The 18492-nt window shown below is 37.3% G+C and overlaps 2 protein-coding genes across 2 annotated transcripts in view; one reads left to right on the forward strand and one right to left on the reverse strand.

Annotated features, from left to right (window-relative positions):
* Nucleotides 1–2019: 2019 nt before the first annotated feature.
* ptcd3 (pentatricopeptide repeat domain 3) lies at nt 2020–11978 on the reverse strand. The gene is made up of 24 exons (XM_016241667.1): nt 11667–11978; nt 11444–11496; nt 11044–11074; nt 10862–10907; nt 10699–10767; nt 10205–10309; nt 10002–10125; nt 9793–9902; nt 9496–9572; nt 6377–6464; nt 6238–6298; nt 6060–6142; nt 5844–5988; nt 5686–5736; nt 5476–5565; nt 4907–4935; nt 4712–4818; nt 4560–4638; nt 4382–4472; nt 4049–4134; nt 3721–3869; nt 3590–3631; nt 2992–3150; nt 2020–2894 (listed from the first exon to the last, which is right to left on the reverse strand). The coding sequence occupies exons 1-24, from the start codon at nt 11756–11758 to the stop codon at nt 2849–2851; spliced, it is 2013 nt and encodes a 670-aa protein (XP_016097153.1). The 5' UTR covers nt 11759–11978; the 3' UTR covers nt 2020–2848.
* Nucleotides 11979–14191: 2213 nt separating this feature from the next.
* The window catches only part of LOC107558039 (DNA-directed RNA polymerase I subunit RPA1-like), an 18605-nt gene continuing 14304 nt past the window's right edge, over nt 14192–18492 (forward strand). Inside the window, exons 1-6 of the mRNA XM_016241645.1 lie at nt 14192–14500; nt 14707–14911; nt 15798–15947; nt 16065–16172; nt 16288–16373; nt 16458–16543. Of these exons, the coding sequence (XP_016097131.1) occupies nt 14424–14500; nt 14707–14911; nt 15798–15947; nt 16065–16172; nt 16288–16373; nt 16458–16543 (712 nt within the window). The 5' untranslated portion in view covers nt 14192–14423. The remainder of the gene's footprint in view (nt 14501–14706; nt 14912–15797; nt 15948–16064; nt 16173–16287; nt 16374–16457; nt 16544–18492) is intronic.

The raw sequence follows: 18492 nt of genomic DNA on the forward strand, positions 1-18492 counted from the left end.
GGTGTAAGCTGGTCCTTTGCTGGTTTAAGCTGGTCCTTTGCTGGTTTATGCTGGTTTAAGATGGTCCTTTGCTGGTTTATGCTGGTCCTTTGCTGGTTTAAGCTGGTCCTTTGCTGGTTTAAGCTGGTCCTTTGCCAGCCCATGACCAGGATAAACCAGCAATGGACCAGTTTAAACCAGCATCCCAGCGTCAAAACATACCTAACCAGGGTAAAGAATTAAAATCGAATAGAAAGTGCTAGAGTTAGAGGGTCAAATATGATATGCATTCATATTTAAATAGACAACTTATACATATAGGCTAAATATCCTATGAAATGGGGATGTAAATATTTTGCTATCATATAATAAAAAATATGAGATATGATATAGATATAAAGTAATGTGAATGTTTACACTGCAGCATGATGAATGTTACAGTCTAGGAATGTTTAGATCAGTGTTTACTGATCTACGATCATATGTCGATGTTTATTGTGTGCTAAGCACTAAGAATTTAGTTTATTAAATATCAGAATGTTGTTTATGAACTGTGTGTTAATGCAGACAAAGCATATGTCCATGAATGACTGTACAAAATCATGTTTTTTGTTAGGAGTGGATAAAATTAGTATTAGTGACTGCTAATGTTGTATACATGTCAGTGTGTATGAAATATGGTACTAATTACTTTGAGAAGTGTAATGCTTACAGCTTGATACATATACCCCTGGTTTCACAGACAAGGCTTAAGCCTAGTCCCAGACTTTTAACTGAAAGAAACTTGCACTGACATACCTTAAATACTTAAGTTCCATTGTTTTCTCTCAAGATGCACCAGTAATATTTTCTTCTGGCACATTTATAAAAGTTGCTTAAAACTTTACTATTCTTAAGCTTTTTTGTTATTCAGATATTTTGCAGAGTCATTTTATTTGTTAACTAAAAAAGGTTACTTTTTTAAAATTAAAATGCTTACGTATTACAGTTGTTTTAAAGCAAAAAGGCTAAACTATTCCATGTTTAACTCAAACTGAAAGAATTAAAGAGTTTCATTTCTATGCATCAAGGTTTATAGGGATTTTATGAAGTAATTAACAATTCGAATAATTAAGTTACTTTTCAGACAGAGTAATTAGAAAAGTAATTTAAATACAATATTGATTATGTAATTAGTAATTACTTTTTTTAAAGTAACTTACCCAACACTGGAAACAAGGGTCTAATTTTACCCTTTTAAAATAAAAACTAAGTTTTACTGTATTCACAAATCCCTCATTAACAAATCGATACACACACAAAAGAATGATATTCTACATATACAGTGTCATACAGTAGATCACTATTTCATAGAGACACAAAATGAGACCAGTTAACCTCAAAACTGTTTTGACTGGCTAAAACTGAAATGACAAAATCAAAAACAGCATAGTAGCCATTCATCTTACCTCGCCTTACCTACAAATTATTGGTACTTAATAGGTAGCCAGTCTAGAAATTATAAAATTGGGGTTTAGTGAAGTGACGTGTGGTCAAGTAATCCAGTGTAGAGGTCATGAATGCATGAACTGGCTTTACTGCATCAGAAACAGAAAGCACACTCTAAACTTGACGATGTTTCTAAGGTAGCAGAAGGCTGTTTTTATAATGTGAAATATGAGTTAGAAAAGACAAGTTGCTGTCTAATATAACATTCATTTTTGTTCTACAGTTTTCTGGCATTCAGCATTTCAATTTTCTCTTCATCTTTTGAAATTGTAAGTTCTACATATTTTAACTCCTAATTGCATCATTATATAATGAGGCTAATTAGAGCTCATTAATCAATTCAAAATGTAATGTATTCAACTAATACTGTACTGTTGCTTTTGCAAAACACAGAGTTTAGTGCATTTATGTGTTTTTTTTATAATTGTTTTTTTTTCAATTTGACTAATAATAAATGTGCTTTGTATAACGTTAATACCAGCAATATTACACTCTAAAAAATGCTGGGTTAAATACAACCCAGTGCTGGGTTGTATTTAACCCAGCATTTTTTAGAGTGTAATACCACCTGATTATCACCTGAAATCTTGGGCATGTCAATTTGGGAAGACCACGGGATTATGTCAATATAAAACGTTTTGATGATATTTATAAATTTTAGTCCAAAACCAAAATGATAAAGTGTCTTAAACATAACAGATGTCTAACCACATCAAACTTTGCAAGTACATGTCAACTTATTCTACTAACCCTAACCTAACAGTCTACTAATACTCTAATGAAGAGTTGGCACGTAGTTGCAAACTTACTTATAGTTAGAACTGTCGATATTTGGGAAAATGGGAATAACATCAATCCTCTAAAAAGAAAATTAAAAAAGTCATTAGTATCCTCAGAGGTGTATATACTTCATGTAAAACTGTAACATCTCTTTTGTAATACTGTCATCAACGCATTCATCACTTCATGATTTATTAAACTACCTGTAATATTTCTCTTGACTTTTATGATTTCAAAAATATGAGCTATTTCACCCCCTCTCGTGTTACATCTGTGTATTCTTTGAACACCGATTATTGCTGCTTATAGCTCTATTCTTTATTTGAAGCTGAACAAACAGCTACATGAGCATTTGGAAGAAGACACAACAGAAACGGTGAAACTGTCCTGAAGTACCAGTCCAGAAGCCATGAGGAAATGGGAGGAAACATTTGCTTTTCTTAAGTAAAATACTTAGTTTCCATCTGAATGAAGACTGAAATCTGTGAATGTGAAAAGCATGTTTAAGTACACAATTATTAATGACATTGAAAATGACCACATTGACATTTCTCCAGATTTTTAGCTGCTATGATCCCTCCACGCTGCAGAATGTCGAGATTTAATCGCTGTTAAAGGTCTGAATCTCCAGATCAGACAAGATGTTCCTGCAACACGACAAAAAGACCCCAGAGGGACCAGATTATAATTTGATTCTTGAATAATTTAATTCAACTAAAATCTCTAGGGTTGCCACAAGCTTACTTCTGTTGCTCTGAGAGCTGAAACTCCTGCTGGACCCTCTGGATGAGTTTTGGGGTCTCGGGCAAACAGAAGCCAGCTGAGATCTGCACCAGCTCCACTGCATGATTCACTTCACCACTCTCCATTATACACATCAAGAACTTGTTCAGCAGCTCCTCACTGACAGAACAACACATCAGTGTGAACACTCAGACTATTAAGACACAAAGGCCTGGTTTCATAGACAGGGTTTAGACTAAGCCAGGATTAGGCCATAGTGCAATTAGGACATTTGAGTAATTTTTATAAATGTGCCTTAAAAAAAATACATTACTGGTGTGCATTTTGAGACAAAATAAAGGCACTCTGATATATTTTAAGAACAATCAGAGCAAGTTTCTTCTTAGTTTTTAGTCTGGCATTAGGCTTAAGCCTTGTCTATGAAACCGGGGGATAATATAATATAAAATTAATTTAGATTCTTTGTTTCAACATTACATTTAAATCCTAAAATATTGACTTTTTTTACAGTTTAGTCATTTTTCTATCTATGCTCAACTGTAAAACACTAAAGAGCCGAGAGAAACCGCCAGTCAAAATTTGAGACCCCTGATTGTACCTTGGAACTCTGTTGTGTGTTTTGAAGAGTTTCAGTATTTCCCTGAATTGAAGGAAGAGAAAGAAATTCTGTGAGGTGCTTTAACTCAATTTGATCTGGATCGCATTACAGATGTCCATTAAAGATGTTACCAGGCGTCCTGCCTCCTCTGAGCTGCTAGTAAAACAGAGATGATGTCGCTGAGAGAAGTGGCCGTCCAGCTCATAATAACCTTGCCCCGGTCACCAGTGTCATACATTTTCTTGATGTCCAGCGCACACTCAGCAAACGACTCCTGCACCTGTCCAGAAAATACATACATGTGCATTACAAACCAGCACCATTATGACAGACTGACATAGAAATTGGCTTTATAATCCACTGGCAAGACATCTGAAAAGAAAGTGAAACAAGGGAGGAAGACTTGTAGAAGGCATGAGTATTAACCAGTATAGATGTAGATTAGGTAAGAGGCAATACCTCCTGATTTTGCTTCTCTCTTGCCATAAGTGTCAGCAGATCTTCCACCAGCTTCTGTCTGTTGGCATGGCCCAACTGTTTGATATCTGTGGAGAAGGAGTAGATAATACTTTAAGTATTGATACTACCAAATCTAGTACACAAAACTAAAAGCCATTTAGTGTGTTTTAAGCCAATTGGTTAATGAGGACACCATGTTTACGTTGTACAATACCTTGTTATATACATTTGGGCTCTCATAAACCATATATCCCAGAACACACAAAACCTTTTTGGGTGAAATATTTCATAGACACTCTTATTTTGAACTAAATCAATCAGTTAATCAATCACCTTTCCATATTTGTGGGATGAGGTCTAATCTGTTGTCGGTATCAAGCGCTTGGAGCAGATCTCTCATGATGTTAGAACTGGGGTAGTACACCTGCAAACCAGATCGCATCAACCCTAATCAAAGCACTTCATTCCGTGTGTGTTCACATGAAGAAACATAGGAGTATGTTTTACTCACTGACGGAACAAGATCTCTGTACCACTTCAGCATCACATCAATGTTCTCCATCATACAGAGCAGACTGAAGAACCGCGCACTGAGAGAGACACAAGCAACCTGATATTTAAGAGATTTCTGAAGTTCACATTATATCGCAATATTATACTTACTAGTAAATGTTCTGTTGGAGATCTTTTCCCAGAAGTCTCCAGTTCTCTCCAACCCCCAGCAGCTCATGAACCCTGTACGCCTGCTCAATGTCCTTAGTGTCAAGACACTGTAGATAGAGATGATAAACAGGGTCACGTGCCATCCTAAAGTGAGTTACCATGAAGCAGCACTGTTGAAAGTTTAAGTGCACTTACTATTCTCACAGCAGTAATGAAGAACTGTGCTGAAAAACAAAAGCAATGAAGGTGTGATTCAACTCTGTAGATGCTTTTACAATAAGGCATCATTACATGTTGAAGTGTAATAGTTAGGGCCTGTCCCAATACCCACAATTGCGGTCTTGTCCACTTGAGAGTGTGTGCAAGTGGAAGCAAGTCCTGTCTCAGGTCTGAAATATGCCAAATCTCAGTGCCGTCAACACACACTAAATCCACACTCTCTCTATGCATTTTTGTTTGTTTTTTTCCTGAGGCAAAGCATATCCCATCATGTTCAGGAACTCACGTGCCCGACGTCACAGAATGTGGAGTAAAACTTGTGCAAAGTACTGAAAATCAAAACGTATAAAAGTTCTGTACAAACTTCACTTGCATTTTTACAGTGTGTCCCATTGGCTTGAACACTTGGGCTGGGAATATGTCATGTACGTAGAGTGGTAAACGGCAAAGAGCACAAGTGTGGGTACCAGGACAAGGCAGACAGGCCCATAGTGATTTGAACAAAACCTTAGTAAGTAAACACCGCTGTAATAATAAGCAGATACCATCATCAGGGTCCTGTGGAGTGAAGCTCTTCCCTGACACCTCGTTCATCACTTCCTGCAGAATCCCCGTTTGGCCCAGAAATGGGGCACCTGCAGAGCAAAGCATGATGGGAAATGCATGACTGTGTGTTTCTGTGCACATTCAACATGGCCATTTAATTAAGAATTGAAGCAATTGGCATTTTAATGTATAAAATGAGCCTTTATGACCTGGTTTATAAAATATGTTGAGCAAGTGATTGTAAGAGGCCAGACTGGGATCTGAAATCAAAGAAAAAAAACCAATTACACACCAAAACAGGCATCAAAATATCATAAACCACTTCTTTCTTATAGAAGCAGGAATAAAAAATGATCACTCAGCGGACCGATGGAGAGAGCCTTCATCTCACTGATCACAGGAAAGGCCTGAGATTTGCCCAGAGTGCCACAGTGTCTCAAAGCCTTCAGGACAGCGTTCAGCGTCAGGAGGTTCGGCTTGACCTTCTGCTCTGCCATCTCCTTCAAAAGATCCTACAAAACACACACACTGTTGCAGAATCTAGTTCAGACAGCGGCTTCACAACTAAATCTATATCACATACCACTATCAGCTCCCATTTCTCATTGTATTTCTCTTTTACTTCCGGGGCGGCTGTGATCAGGGCATTGAAGGTGTTCACATCGGCTAGAGGAACAAAACAAGGCAATTCAGCTTTGGAAATGCTCATTTAGAAAATGTTTCATTTTAATTGATTTAAAAACTGAAAAGCACATACTTACCTTTCAGTCGGTTGTTGAGCAGGTCGGTGTAGGTGCTGAACGCTTTAGAATAAGCGCAATACTGTGAAATCAAGCACAAATGCAGTCATCTTCTGCTATCACACTAGAAATGAAATGTAGAAGTTGGTGCATCCGTTACCTTCACCATGCCTCGTATCAGAGCACTGTACGAATGCGTGTTTGGCTCTGACAGCAGCGCAAAGATCCTCTCTGCATTATTATTCTCTCTAAAGGAGAAAACAAGACAAGGTGTCCTCTTATGATATGACAGTGTATTTTCTTGACTTTGTATTATGTTATGCAGATACACTACCAGTCAATTTATTTGGAATTATAATGCTAAGTCTCTAATGCTAACCAAGGCTGCATTTATTTGATCAAAAGTACAGTAAATACAGATTTCATATATTGTGTAATATTATCAATATCTAAAATTATAATTTTTTTCATATATTTTATAATGCAATTTATTCCTGAGAAGCAAAGCTGAATTTTCAGCAAACAATACTCCAGTCTTCAGTGACACATGATCCTTCAGAAATCATTTTGATGTGCCCAATTATTATTGGTACTCAATTATTAAGTGTTTCTTATTATTATCAATGCTTTTGTGGAAAAAGTGATACAATTTTAATTCAAGATTCTTTGATTAATTAAAAGTTTAAAAGAATAGCATTTATTTTAAACAAAACCTTTTTAGGGCTGTCGCGATTCGTCGATTCCATTAAAAACAATCCTCGACTTCATTTTGCTCGCGTCGACTAACCGGCAAAATACCGGAAGTGGCGCATTTCACAGACGAGAATCCATAAAACATATTATTAGACTGTTTTCCAAGGCCTCATGATATATTAAACCCGTTTAAAAATCATAATTAAGCATACCTGTGTATTCACAAACGCTACGATTTAATTAAATAATTATATGTGATGCAGTTATAGGCGTGTAGGTTAAGTACATGCATCACACGCTACACGTGTGGAGCGTCTCGAACTCCATCTCTGCATGTTGTTGTGAGTTTGGGTTTATTATAACGTTCATCTGGGAACGCAACGTGCGCCATTTCATCAGATTTGTAAGGTAAATCATTTATAAATCCACGCCAACACAGGAGAATACATCATTATCTCGTAATTTCAAAATAAAAGCTCAAACCCTCACTCTGAGTTTACACGTTTTGATGTCCACATATTCATTAAATTACCTAAATATTATATTACCTAAAGAAATGGTCAAAATATTAAAGATTAAGTGGACATTTGAATGAAATGGTGCTTGGTCAATATTAAACAAGTATTAGATCGCACAGTAATGTGTAAAAACAATCGTCAGGGCGCTGGCGCTCTCTGCAGGCCTTTGTTGTAATGCGTAATGTACATTAGCTCTAATCGCTTATCTATTCACTTTATATATAGATCAGTGGCTCTATTACATTATAATACAGTATTTTAACAGTTTTGTTCAATAAAACCGTATGATTTCTTGCTTTTGATACTTTTTGAACTAATTATTATTGCCTCGTTGCTATTATATGTGTATTTTAAGCTAATTTAAAGGCTATTGTTCACTTAGCCTACATCTGTTTTTATTACCACGAAAATTAATTATAATATTTTATTATTAGTAGACCAGATCATGTGGACATGTTGTCATTCTTACACTATAATACTGAACTTTGATTTCAGTGATCTATTCACTTTATATATAGATCAGTGGCTCTATTACATTATAATACAGTATTTTAACAGTTTTGTTCAATAAAACCGTATGATTTCTTGCTTTTGATACTTTTTGAACTAATTATTATTGCCTCGTTGCTATTATATGTGTATTTTAAGCTAATTTAAAGGCTATTGTTCACTTAGCCTACATCTGTTTTTATTACCACAAAAATTAATTATTAATGATAATATTTTATTATTAGTAGACTAGAACACGTGGACATGTAATTCTTACACTATAATACTGAACTTTGATTTCAGTGATTGGGATTATGAGATGGACACTTGCTTCTTGCACTCTCTGTTGCACTTTACTTTTGCTTTAAAAAAAGGATTTCATAGAAATTTGGATTTCATTTGGAGTTTCACTACTGAAGTCCTCCATTTTTTGCTGGAGATGTCTGTTTAAATCGGTTGTTTACACATTTCTAAGAGTACTTTTAATAATACATTTTTAAGACTTGGTTCTGAACTTTGATTTCAGTGATTGGGATTATGAGATGGACACTTGCTTCTTGCACTCTCTGTTGCACTTTACTTTTGCTTTAAAAAAAGGATTTCATAGAAATTTGGATTTCATTTAGAGTTTCACTACTGAAGTCCTCTGTTCATTTTTTTCATCATGCGGGAGATGTCTGTTTAAATCTGTTGTTTACACATTTCTAAGAGTACTTTTAATACTTAACATTTTTAATAATAATAACATTTTAATACTTGATTCTAGTGGACTCTAAACATTGCATTTATTTAATAAAGCCCAGAACATGTGGATATACTGACATTAAGAACATGCTGACTTTCTCAGACTTTTGTAATTATTTTCTTTTTATTAGGTTTGTTTACATTTTTACTCTTTTAGTTTTACATTTCGTCAATGGCTTGTTTACGTTTATACTTTTTTATGGTACACTATTGAATGGCAAAGTTGCAAGTTTAATAAAATGTTCTTTAAAATTGTTGTGGGAAATTAATCGTTTAGATTAATCGATGAATTAGTCGATAGGTTAATCAAAATAAAAATAGTCGTTAGTGGCAGCCCTAAACCTTTTGTAACATTATAAACGTCTTTACTTTCACTTTTGATCAATTTAATGTGTCCTTGTTAGATAAATGTATATATATATATATTTTAATCTTACACTACCATTCAAAAGTGGGTTTTCAACTAGGGATGCACGATATATCGGCCACCATATCGGTATCGGCCAAAATTTTCATATCGGTGCATCCCTATTTTCAACAATGATAATAATAATAATAATAAGAAGAAATCTTTCTTGAGCAGCAAAGCAGTACAATAGAGTGATTTCTGAAGGATCATGTGACACTGAAGATTGGAGTAATGATGCTGAAAATTCAGCTTTGCATCACAGCAATAAATTACATTTTAACATGCATTACAATAGTAAAAAGTTATTAAATTTTTATAATTTTCACAAACTTCTTTCAAATACATAAAAAAAAAAAAATCTTAATTATTCTAAAATTTTGATTGTTAACAAAAAATGTCCGTTTCCCACATTCTGTAAGAACTCACTTCCAAGCGGCCTTCAACTGATCACTGGCTTTAGATGCTCTTCCTTTTTTAGTCTGCGGTTCATCCTGGACGTCCTCCTGGGGTTTTACCATGGATAAGAGCATAAGATGGAGTTTAAAAACAAACAAACAGGCAAAAAAATTCACCAAAAACGCATCTCAGGTGACTTATTGGTCATTATAAAATGAAGTATAAAATGTATAATAAAATGAAGCAGTATCAGGAACGTGGTTGGGAGCTACTGCACTAAAGCAACAGAGTATCCTGACCATTGTTTTATGGTGTGACTGGCCCTACCGTCTCCTCACTCCTCTGTTTCGGAACATTCTCTTGTGCGGGATCACTATCTCCATAGAAACAAATCAGATCTAACAACTGATTGGTCACATCCAATGACACTGGTGTACCTGCACAGAATACACTCATTCGCCATTCAGTTGCACAGTTAAACACAATGTACATTTGTCATAGTATTACATGCGACGGCTCGTCTTGCTCGTTCTTACCGGCCTGCTGCAGTTGGTCGTACAGATCCACAGCAGCTTCGACTTTCCTCATGTGAATTCTCTCTATGAGAGCAGCTTCAGACACCTCCTCGATCTGAGCCTCAAGAGTTTCCGGCATCAAACACTTCCAACAGAAGTAACATTCATAAGCACAAGCCCTCATAAGCAGATCAAACCAAGAGACACAAATACTGGACACTCACAGGAATATGAGGCTGAGCATAGTCTTTCTGGAAGTATTTCGGGTATGTATTGATGAAATATTTGGCAGCATTTTTGCCCGATTCCTGGGACAAGGAAAATAATTTCTGTGCAGAAGAAAAAGAAGTTAATGTAATGTGCATCTAACTTCAAATTATGACACTTAAACACATTCATTATTTCAATGTTTAAATAAACATTCATTTAAAGTGTGTGCTTTCTGAGGCAGTAGCTTCATGAAATAATCATTTTTCAACTGGTAGTCCAGCCAGTGCTGCTGTGTTGGGCCATTCGGGAAGCTCAAATGGCATACTCGCAGATGAATAAATGATTTAAACTGAAAGAAAATTCAGTTTAAACTGAGAAATGGTATGTTTGTAGAAATGGTATGTCTTTACTGGTCTTAAAAATGGCAGCTAGCATAACAAGCGCCGATCGGGAACCTCTCTAATAGTGTAACCTGAAAACCTGAAATGGTTCGATAGCCAAAACTCACAAACTCTGACGATGTTTTTGGAGTGAGATATGGATCATCCTGTAATCTGTAATCTGAGGCTGTAGGATCCTAGAACAAACACATGCACACAGTTACTATTATTACATAATATTAGATAACAATGCATTTTAACATGCTTGTTAGAGTTGTCTGATGAACATACCCTGCTCACAGTGGATGCCAGTGCCTGTAAGACAGCCTCTTTACTCCTGATAACAGTAACAATTAATTCATTGTTAATTCATTATTTATTCATTTATGCATAGAATGATTTTAGAAATCTATATATTCACTGATCATGTGAATTTATGAGTTATAAACCATGTGTTCAGATCTGACCAGTACCATGTTTTCTTCTTTGGAATTACTATTTCTTCTGAAAAAAAAATAAAAATAAAGAAAAAAGAAACGTGCATTTCTGACATTTATTTCTGATTAGAAAGCATGTTAACTTAATAAAAGCACATGAATATTCCTAATAAAAAGACATAACTGCCAGACCTGGTGAAGAAACGGCAGGCTGTTGATCTGCAGCAGAATTCAGAACAAAACTCCTGTAAACAAACCAGATAATGAGCGTTTTCATGCGCCGGATAACACTTGAGCGGACACATACAGCCCCTTGAAATGAAAAAAAAGAAAGAAAAAAGAAACGTGCATTTCTGACATTTATTTCTGATTAGAAAGCATGTTAACTTAATAAAAGCACATGAATATTCCTAATAAAAAGACATAACTGCCAGACCTGGTGAAGAAACGGCAGGCTGTTGATCTGCAGCAGAATTCAGAACAAAACTCCTGTAAACAAACCAGATAATGAGCGTTTTCATGCGCCGGATAACACTTGAGCGGACACATACAGCCCCTTGAAATGACCTACAGACAACCAGCCGTTTCTTCTTTACATACATGAATATGTCATTTAATAAAACGGGCCCAATAAGCCTGTCCTTGTGCTTTTATCTTACCTCTTAGGCCCTGACTTCTGCAGGTGAAGGCGCAGTATTGTGCAGCTCTTACACACATGCCGCCTGAGAGCTTGCGAGCAGGAGGACGCCATGACACCGAAATGCGTGCTCGAAACTCATCCGGTGGCGCTTCGCCTCACTAGCGCTCTTCTTCTTCTTCTTCTTCTTCTTGTATGATTTGCGGCAGCTTAGACGCTTCAAAGGCGTATTGCTGCCCTCCCCAGTTCATCTGAAGAACTCCATCTCATAGATTAAATCCTCAAATAAAGACCAGTGTGGAGTAAAAAACTTATAACAACCTTTGTTGCTTCATATTCCTTATTTTCAAGAATTGATTTTAAAGATAAAGAGGAGACTCCGGATTCCAACAGATCAGAAAACATGCGGTTTCTTGCAGCACGAAAAATTTCACACTCCATTACTACATGCTTCACAGTTTCTAATTCTCCACACAAACATCTGCCATCTGGATGCTTGCCAACCCTTGCCAGCCCATAATTCAGTGCACAATGCCCCAGTCTTAATCTAGTGATTACCACACTAGCCCTCCTCTCTAATCTTGTGAATGATGTGTGCATTAGTGTAGGCTGAATTGAAAAATAATGTCTACCTTTAATTCCTTCTTCCCATTCTTTCTGCCATATTTGCTTTATTTTTTGCTGAATAATACTCTTGCACTCAACTCTTCCATACATAACTTTCAAATCAACTTCACTCTTGCGTGTAGCTTTTTTTGCCATCTCATCAGCCACTTCATTCCCCTGAATCCCTACATGTGCTGGAACCCACAAAAATCCCACTATATTTCCCACTTTTATCACCCGATTTAGTGCAACCAGAATTTCAATTATTAAATCTGGTCTGGCCTCACTCTTCCTACCCTTAATTGCCATTAGTGCTGCAGTGGAATCTGAACATAAAACATTTCTTCCAGGTCTTTGTCCCTCCACCCACCCAAGGGCCCACAAAATTGCTACTAATTCCGTAGAAAAGACTGACATGTTATCTGGCAATCGAAAACCTTGATTAACACAAAACTGAGGGATACTTATCCCTATTGCTGCTTTTCCATCGAGTGGATTCATAGAGCCATCAGTATATATCTGCTTACAGCCTGACCAATTTCCTTTTAAATGTTCATAAACCATGACTACAGGATCACCATTATCTTCCTTAACTTGATCTAGCACTGAAAAATCAACTGTAGGCTCTGGCAGAAACCATGGTGGGACTGGAGACCAACACACTGCTGGTCCTATTACGTAGTCCTTCATACCCATTTCTTGAGCTCTCTTGTCCACAGAGTTAATCATGCTCCCCTTTCTATCCCTTCCACCCCTTCTCTGAAACGCCCAGTGTTCCTCTAATAACCTTCTGGCCGGATTTTTGCAATTAAAACTTCGGAGCTTAGACCAATAGTTCAGAGACAGCTTAATCCTCCTTATCTCTAAAGTAGTCTCCTCCATTTCAACTAAAAGTGCATTGATTGGTGTTGTTCTCATTGCCCCACTACAAATTCTTAAAGCCTTAGCTTGAATAACCTCCAATTTCTTTAAAACAGATGGCGCTGCTGACCCATATGCCATACATCCATAGTCGATGTTGGATCTGATGATTCCCCTGTAAATCATCATTAATGTATCTCTATCCCCACCCCAGTCTCTTCCAACTAGACATCTTAAAATATTAATAACTTTCTCACATCTATTAACTATTTGATCTATATATACCCTCCATGACATTCTCTCCTCAAACCAAACTCCCAAGAATTTAAATGACTTAACCCTTTCAATGGGTGTATTATATATCTTTAATCCCTGTTCTGGTTTTTCCCTTTTAAAACCAAATACTACATATTTAGATTTTGAGATTGATACTTTAAAACCCCATTCCTCTGCCCAAGTCTCTACTGTATTAATTGCCTGCTGTAGCTGATTATAGATATACCTCAAATTTCGCCCTCTTTTCCATACTGCCCCATTTCACTAGCGCTCGAACGCTCCATCCAATAATAATAGAGTCATTTCTGCAGGGGGCGCGTGGCGGCTCAGGAAACAGCGATGACCGCGGCACCACCGCAGTGAGCTGTGATTGGTCCATCCTGTGTAGCGCTGAGAAAGATCACACCTGTCATGTGACCAAACCCGCTACAGAAGGTGCGTTCACGCCATTACGAGAAACTAACTTGTAAAACTTCTTAGAGCTTGTGAACTGGGAATTTTCTGAGAGCTACAACTTGTACCATTTGTTGTCACGTGTTGTCATCATGGCACGAGTGCAGCAATACTACTTTTTTTATTATTTCAACGGTCAAGACAATCATTTACGTCTAGATAATGACGCAGAAAGTTTAATAACTAATTGGATTAAAATAAAAAAATCGAAGAGTTTAAAAAAAGAATAACTATTATTTTTACTCAGTTGCGAATTAATTTCCATTCTACGGTTCAATCGTTTTCTACGGTCGGGATATACCATCTCAACAAACAATATAAATAAACTATTCTTCATACGGCCCCATTGAATATTCATTTTCAGCGTTTATAGTTTACTAGCTCATAATTATTATCTGCTATTGCTTTAAATGCCGACGTCCCTATTCCCTCGCGTTAGGTGGTGTTGAAGTGTAATGTAGCTGCGTGTTATTTGGTCTCACCCGCTCGCTCAGGACAAGTTCGCACGCGCTACAGCGCCACACGACGCACGCGGGGAATACATGAGATCTCTCTTCTGATTTATGTATTTATTTTTTGGAAAATGCTGTTTTCAAAAGAAACACCATGGAGGCGATTAGAGGGCATGTCGTTCGGCTTGTTCTCCGCCGATGAAATAAGGTAATAATACGCTTGCACAACTCATACCAGCACAGCTAAACAAACTAGCTGGAGCTCAGTTGCGTATTACGTGTGACAGTTGGACAGTGTTTGCCACAACATGTCTGTTTGAAGTATTTCGTTACGTTTGAGTGAAGCGTAAGCAGTAAAACAATAATGCGTATTTTGATATATAGACCTTCTGAGAACTGTTGCCTGTGTCGCAGGAAGCTGAGTGTGAAAAGTATCACTAATTCCCAGCTGCTGGATAATGTGGGCAATGCCGCCGCTAACGGGCTGTATGACCTGGCGCTGGGTCCAGCTGATAACAAGGAGATCTGCTCCACCTGCATGCAAGACTACACCAGCTGTCCTGGCCACTTTGGTCTCCTAGATCTGCCTCTTCCCGTCTACAACCCTATGTTTTTTGATGTAAGTGTCATTGTGCAGTTGCAGGTCCTCCTTTGCAGGTTGCATGCTATTATGTTATGTGTTTATCTGGGGTTAATAGTCTGTCATTCTATTTGCTGTTGTTACCTCGTAGGACTATATATACACAGTACTGTGCAAAAGTCTGATGCTGCGTTCAAGTTTTCTTTTAATAAATTACAAGAAAATACAACAGGGTCTGTTAACTCTGCTTATAGAAAATGAAGAGCAAAGAATTCGCATCAGGTGTGTTTGCAACATGGCAAATCAAAAGATTTTTGCAAAAATGATAGCATTTTTTTTTTACTTTGATTTCATTAACTAGCTGTTATCATTACGATAACATGACCAATTTAAGTTTATAGGACAACTAAACTATCAATTTAAACAAAAATTTACCATCAACTACAGACGTTGCATCCATCGATTCTGCCATGTTTCTCATTGATACACCCCCAACTCGGGAACTCGGGGCTTAAAGAAAATGTTGAGTTTCCCACTCGTAATAACGACTTTGTGGTGGCGGCATTCATGTGCGTTCAACTCTTAAATACGATCTATCCGACATGACTTGAACGCACCATTAGGCTACTAGTATTTTCAACAACAAGTCACTTATTTCTATCTTTTGCTGTAGTGTCAGTAGGAAATATCAGTGTACATTACCAAACATTCCTTTTGCCATTAATTGCAATTGTATTCACAAGGAATTTGACCGCAGCCAGTGCTCCACACAGAGATCTGATCTCAGCATCATCCAGTCTGTCTGGAATGACATGAAGAAACCTAAACTAAATCCAGAATAACTGTGGCAACATCTCCAAGACGCTTGAAGAAACCTATATATAAACTATAGATAGTGTAATCCCTTACGTCAATGCCTTTACAGAAATTATATTTGCTCATCCGGGGTTCATGCCTGGGATGCCATATGTTGAAGTGTCCCAGAACCGCTGTTCATTTGCTGCTGGGCCAGCTGAAGCTCCTGGACGTGGGTGCGATGAAGGAGGTGTATGAGCTTGAGAACGTTCTCAATCAGGTCAGAAAATATTGAAGAGCTATTCTCATTTAGGTCATAGCGATTTATCTTGTAGAGAGAAGCATCATTCATTGGACTGAAGTGCTTATATATTGCGTTTTTGTCATCCTCTCTAAGTTGCTGGAGGTCGATGCTAAGCCGTCTGGAATAGAAATCCAAGAAGCTCTGGAGGCGTTCATTACACCCATTCTTAAAGCCAGTGACGACAAGCAGCATACTGCCCCTGTGAGTCTGAAACTCATCCATCTCGCCTGTTTTGTCTTTTACATCTTTTACTTTAGTCATATTATTGTCTCTGTGCACTTTCTAATTGCATTTTATAAATTCGCTTTGATTTCAGATCAAACATATCTGTGAGAAAAAGTCCAGTCTCATCAACAGTTTCTGGAGAGTATACATGGGCCCGAGGAAATGTCCGAATTGCAGGTGAGCTCAACTTTTTCCGCCTTCTCTCATTGTCTCTCATCATATATACGTTCTGCCATGAGAATGTATATGCGTGTGTTTCAGAGCCAGTAGAGTGACTGTGCGCAGAGAACACAACAGCAAACTCATCATCATACATGGATCATCCACAGCAAGCACAGAAAAGGATGGTGAGTTTACATTAAATTTTTTTTGCTCTCTTTTTGTAATCAGCCATCAAAACATTAGGCTTCCTATGCAGTGTCGAAAAGTATGGAATTTGAAAACAGTGTGGGGAAAATAATCTTTTTTCTAAAATATAAAATTAAGGATTTCTAAAAATACTTATATCATCCAAGGCTTAGTGATTGTTTGACATGACTGAATGAATTCAATGCGAGTATTTTCATTATGCAAAACTGTTGAAAAACTGCATAACATAAGCAACATAACTGTCTTTAACATAAGCAAGTTTCTTTTGAAATTCACCAAATGAATGAGCACATCACTCAAACAAGCAATAGATAAAGTAAGAGCATGACAATTGTGACCCTGGAGCACAAAACCAGTCTTAAAGGGTTAGTTCACCCAAAAATGAAAATTAGGCTGCGTTTTACTCACACCGAGGCATCCTAGGTGTATATGACTTTCTTCTTTTTTTTATTTTTATTATATTATAATATATTATTAGTTATATAAAAAATTGTCTTTGATCTTTCAAGCTGTTTAATGTCACTCAGCGGGTGTTGCATTGCTTCAGTCCAAAAGAACTTAAATAAAAATCGGCCATCCATAAAAAAAAGTGTCTCACACGTAGGCCTGTCGCAATAATCAATATATCGACTTATCACGCAATATATGTATATGACCTCAAGTTTTTGGTGGCGCAATAAATCGCCCATTATATTTACATAAAAATTAATGTCACCATGTTTTGTACATTCCACTTGCGCCTGTGTCTTTTGCAGCTTCTCGTGCATAACGTGGTGTAGTCGGTGCTAGTTCAAATTTAAAAAATGCTTCTACAAACAAAGTTTCATCTGCAGATATGGTCTTGTTTAGGGATCTGTATCTTTGTGCATACGGACATCTGACTGCTGAGTAGTGATTGTATTTTTCAAGTTCTTTGTGCATTTTCTTTTTTTCTACTTGTTACTTTGCACTTTTTGTTAGAACATGTTTATTTACTATTTATTCAGGTTTTTAAGGTATCTAATATTTTGATACTTAATTTCCATTATCTAAATATTCTTAAAATGTTTGTTGTCATTTGGAAGTGTGTAGGCCTTCTTGCATTATTATGCTGTTACATTATGATTATATATTCAGTGGCATAAAATGGTTTATAAAATGACAATAATATTGCTTATCATAATTATTTCTGGGGCAATATATCGCACAACAAAAAGTTGTTATCGTGACAGGCCTACTCACACAGCTCCGGGGGGGTCGCAAAAGCTTGCGCTCACTGTTGTACATGGAAGCAGCTCCGGGAGGATGACGTATGAGGTCGGCATTGTGCATGCGGCGCTCAGAAGTGATGCACACGGAAACGCAGCGGAGAGATCAAAACAAAACAACGGTCAAGAATTAGAAGTACAAAACGAGGATTTGTAAAGAAGAATGTCGGAGGATTTCGATATAAGCCAAGAGGAGACTGGTTTTCCTTTGCTAAAGTAAGGAAACTTTGCTTCCTTTGCTCCTGTTAACAAACGTTGGTTTTCACGAGACTCACCGGTGCATGCGCAGCGCTGACCTTATACGTCATCCGCCCGGAGCTGCTTCTGTGTACAACTGTTGGCGCAAGCTACTTTAAAGATCAGAGTGGAAAAGAGGAATTATTCTGAAAAACAAAGGACTCAGTTCACTTCCAGCGACTCTGCATCAGTGTGGAAATGTCTGAAAGAAATCACCAACTACAAGACATCATCCCCCAGCACTGTGGAGAATCAACACCTGGCAGACGATCTGAATGAGTTCTACTGCAGGTTTGAAAAAAACACCCCACACCCGCCCTGAACACCTCTCCACACAACCATTCACACCTCCAGCAACCCCCCTCTCCCCGACACCTGCACCTCAAATCAGTGAAGAAGATCCTGTTTGTGGACTTCAGCTTGGCCTTTAACACCATCATCCC

This window comes from Sinocyclocheilus grahami, unplaced genomic scaffold (genome assembly GCF_001515645.1).
Source record: "Sinocyclocheilus grahami isolate Dianchi unplaced genomic scaffold, SAMN03320097.WGS_v1.1 scaffold630.1, whole genome shotgun sequence".
NCBI lineage: Eukaryota > Metazoa > Chordata > Actinopteri > Cypriniformes > Cyprinidae > Sinocyclocheilus > Sinocyclocheilus grahami.

What these genes read in the sequence shown, in the direction of transcription:
- ptcd3 (XM_016241667.1), bottom strand. Translation starts at nt 11,758, where the DNA reads ATGGCGTCCTCCTGCTCGCAAGCTCTCAGGCGGCATGTGTGTAAGAGC. An exon ending in ATTCCAAAGAAGAAAACATG is followed by an intron (nt 10,908 to 11,043) that starts GTACTGGTCAGA and finishes TACTGTTATCAG; the next exon opens with GAGTAAAGAGGCTGTCTTAC. An exon ending in ATGCTCAGCCTCATATTCCT is followed by an intron (nt 10,126 to 10,204) that starts GTGAGTGTCCAG and finishes TTCTGTTGGAAG; the next exon opens with TGTTTGATGCCGGAAACTCT.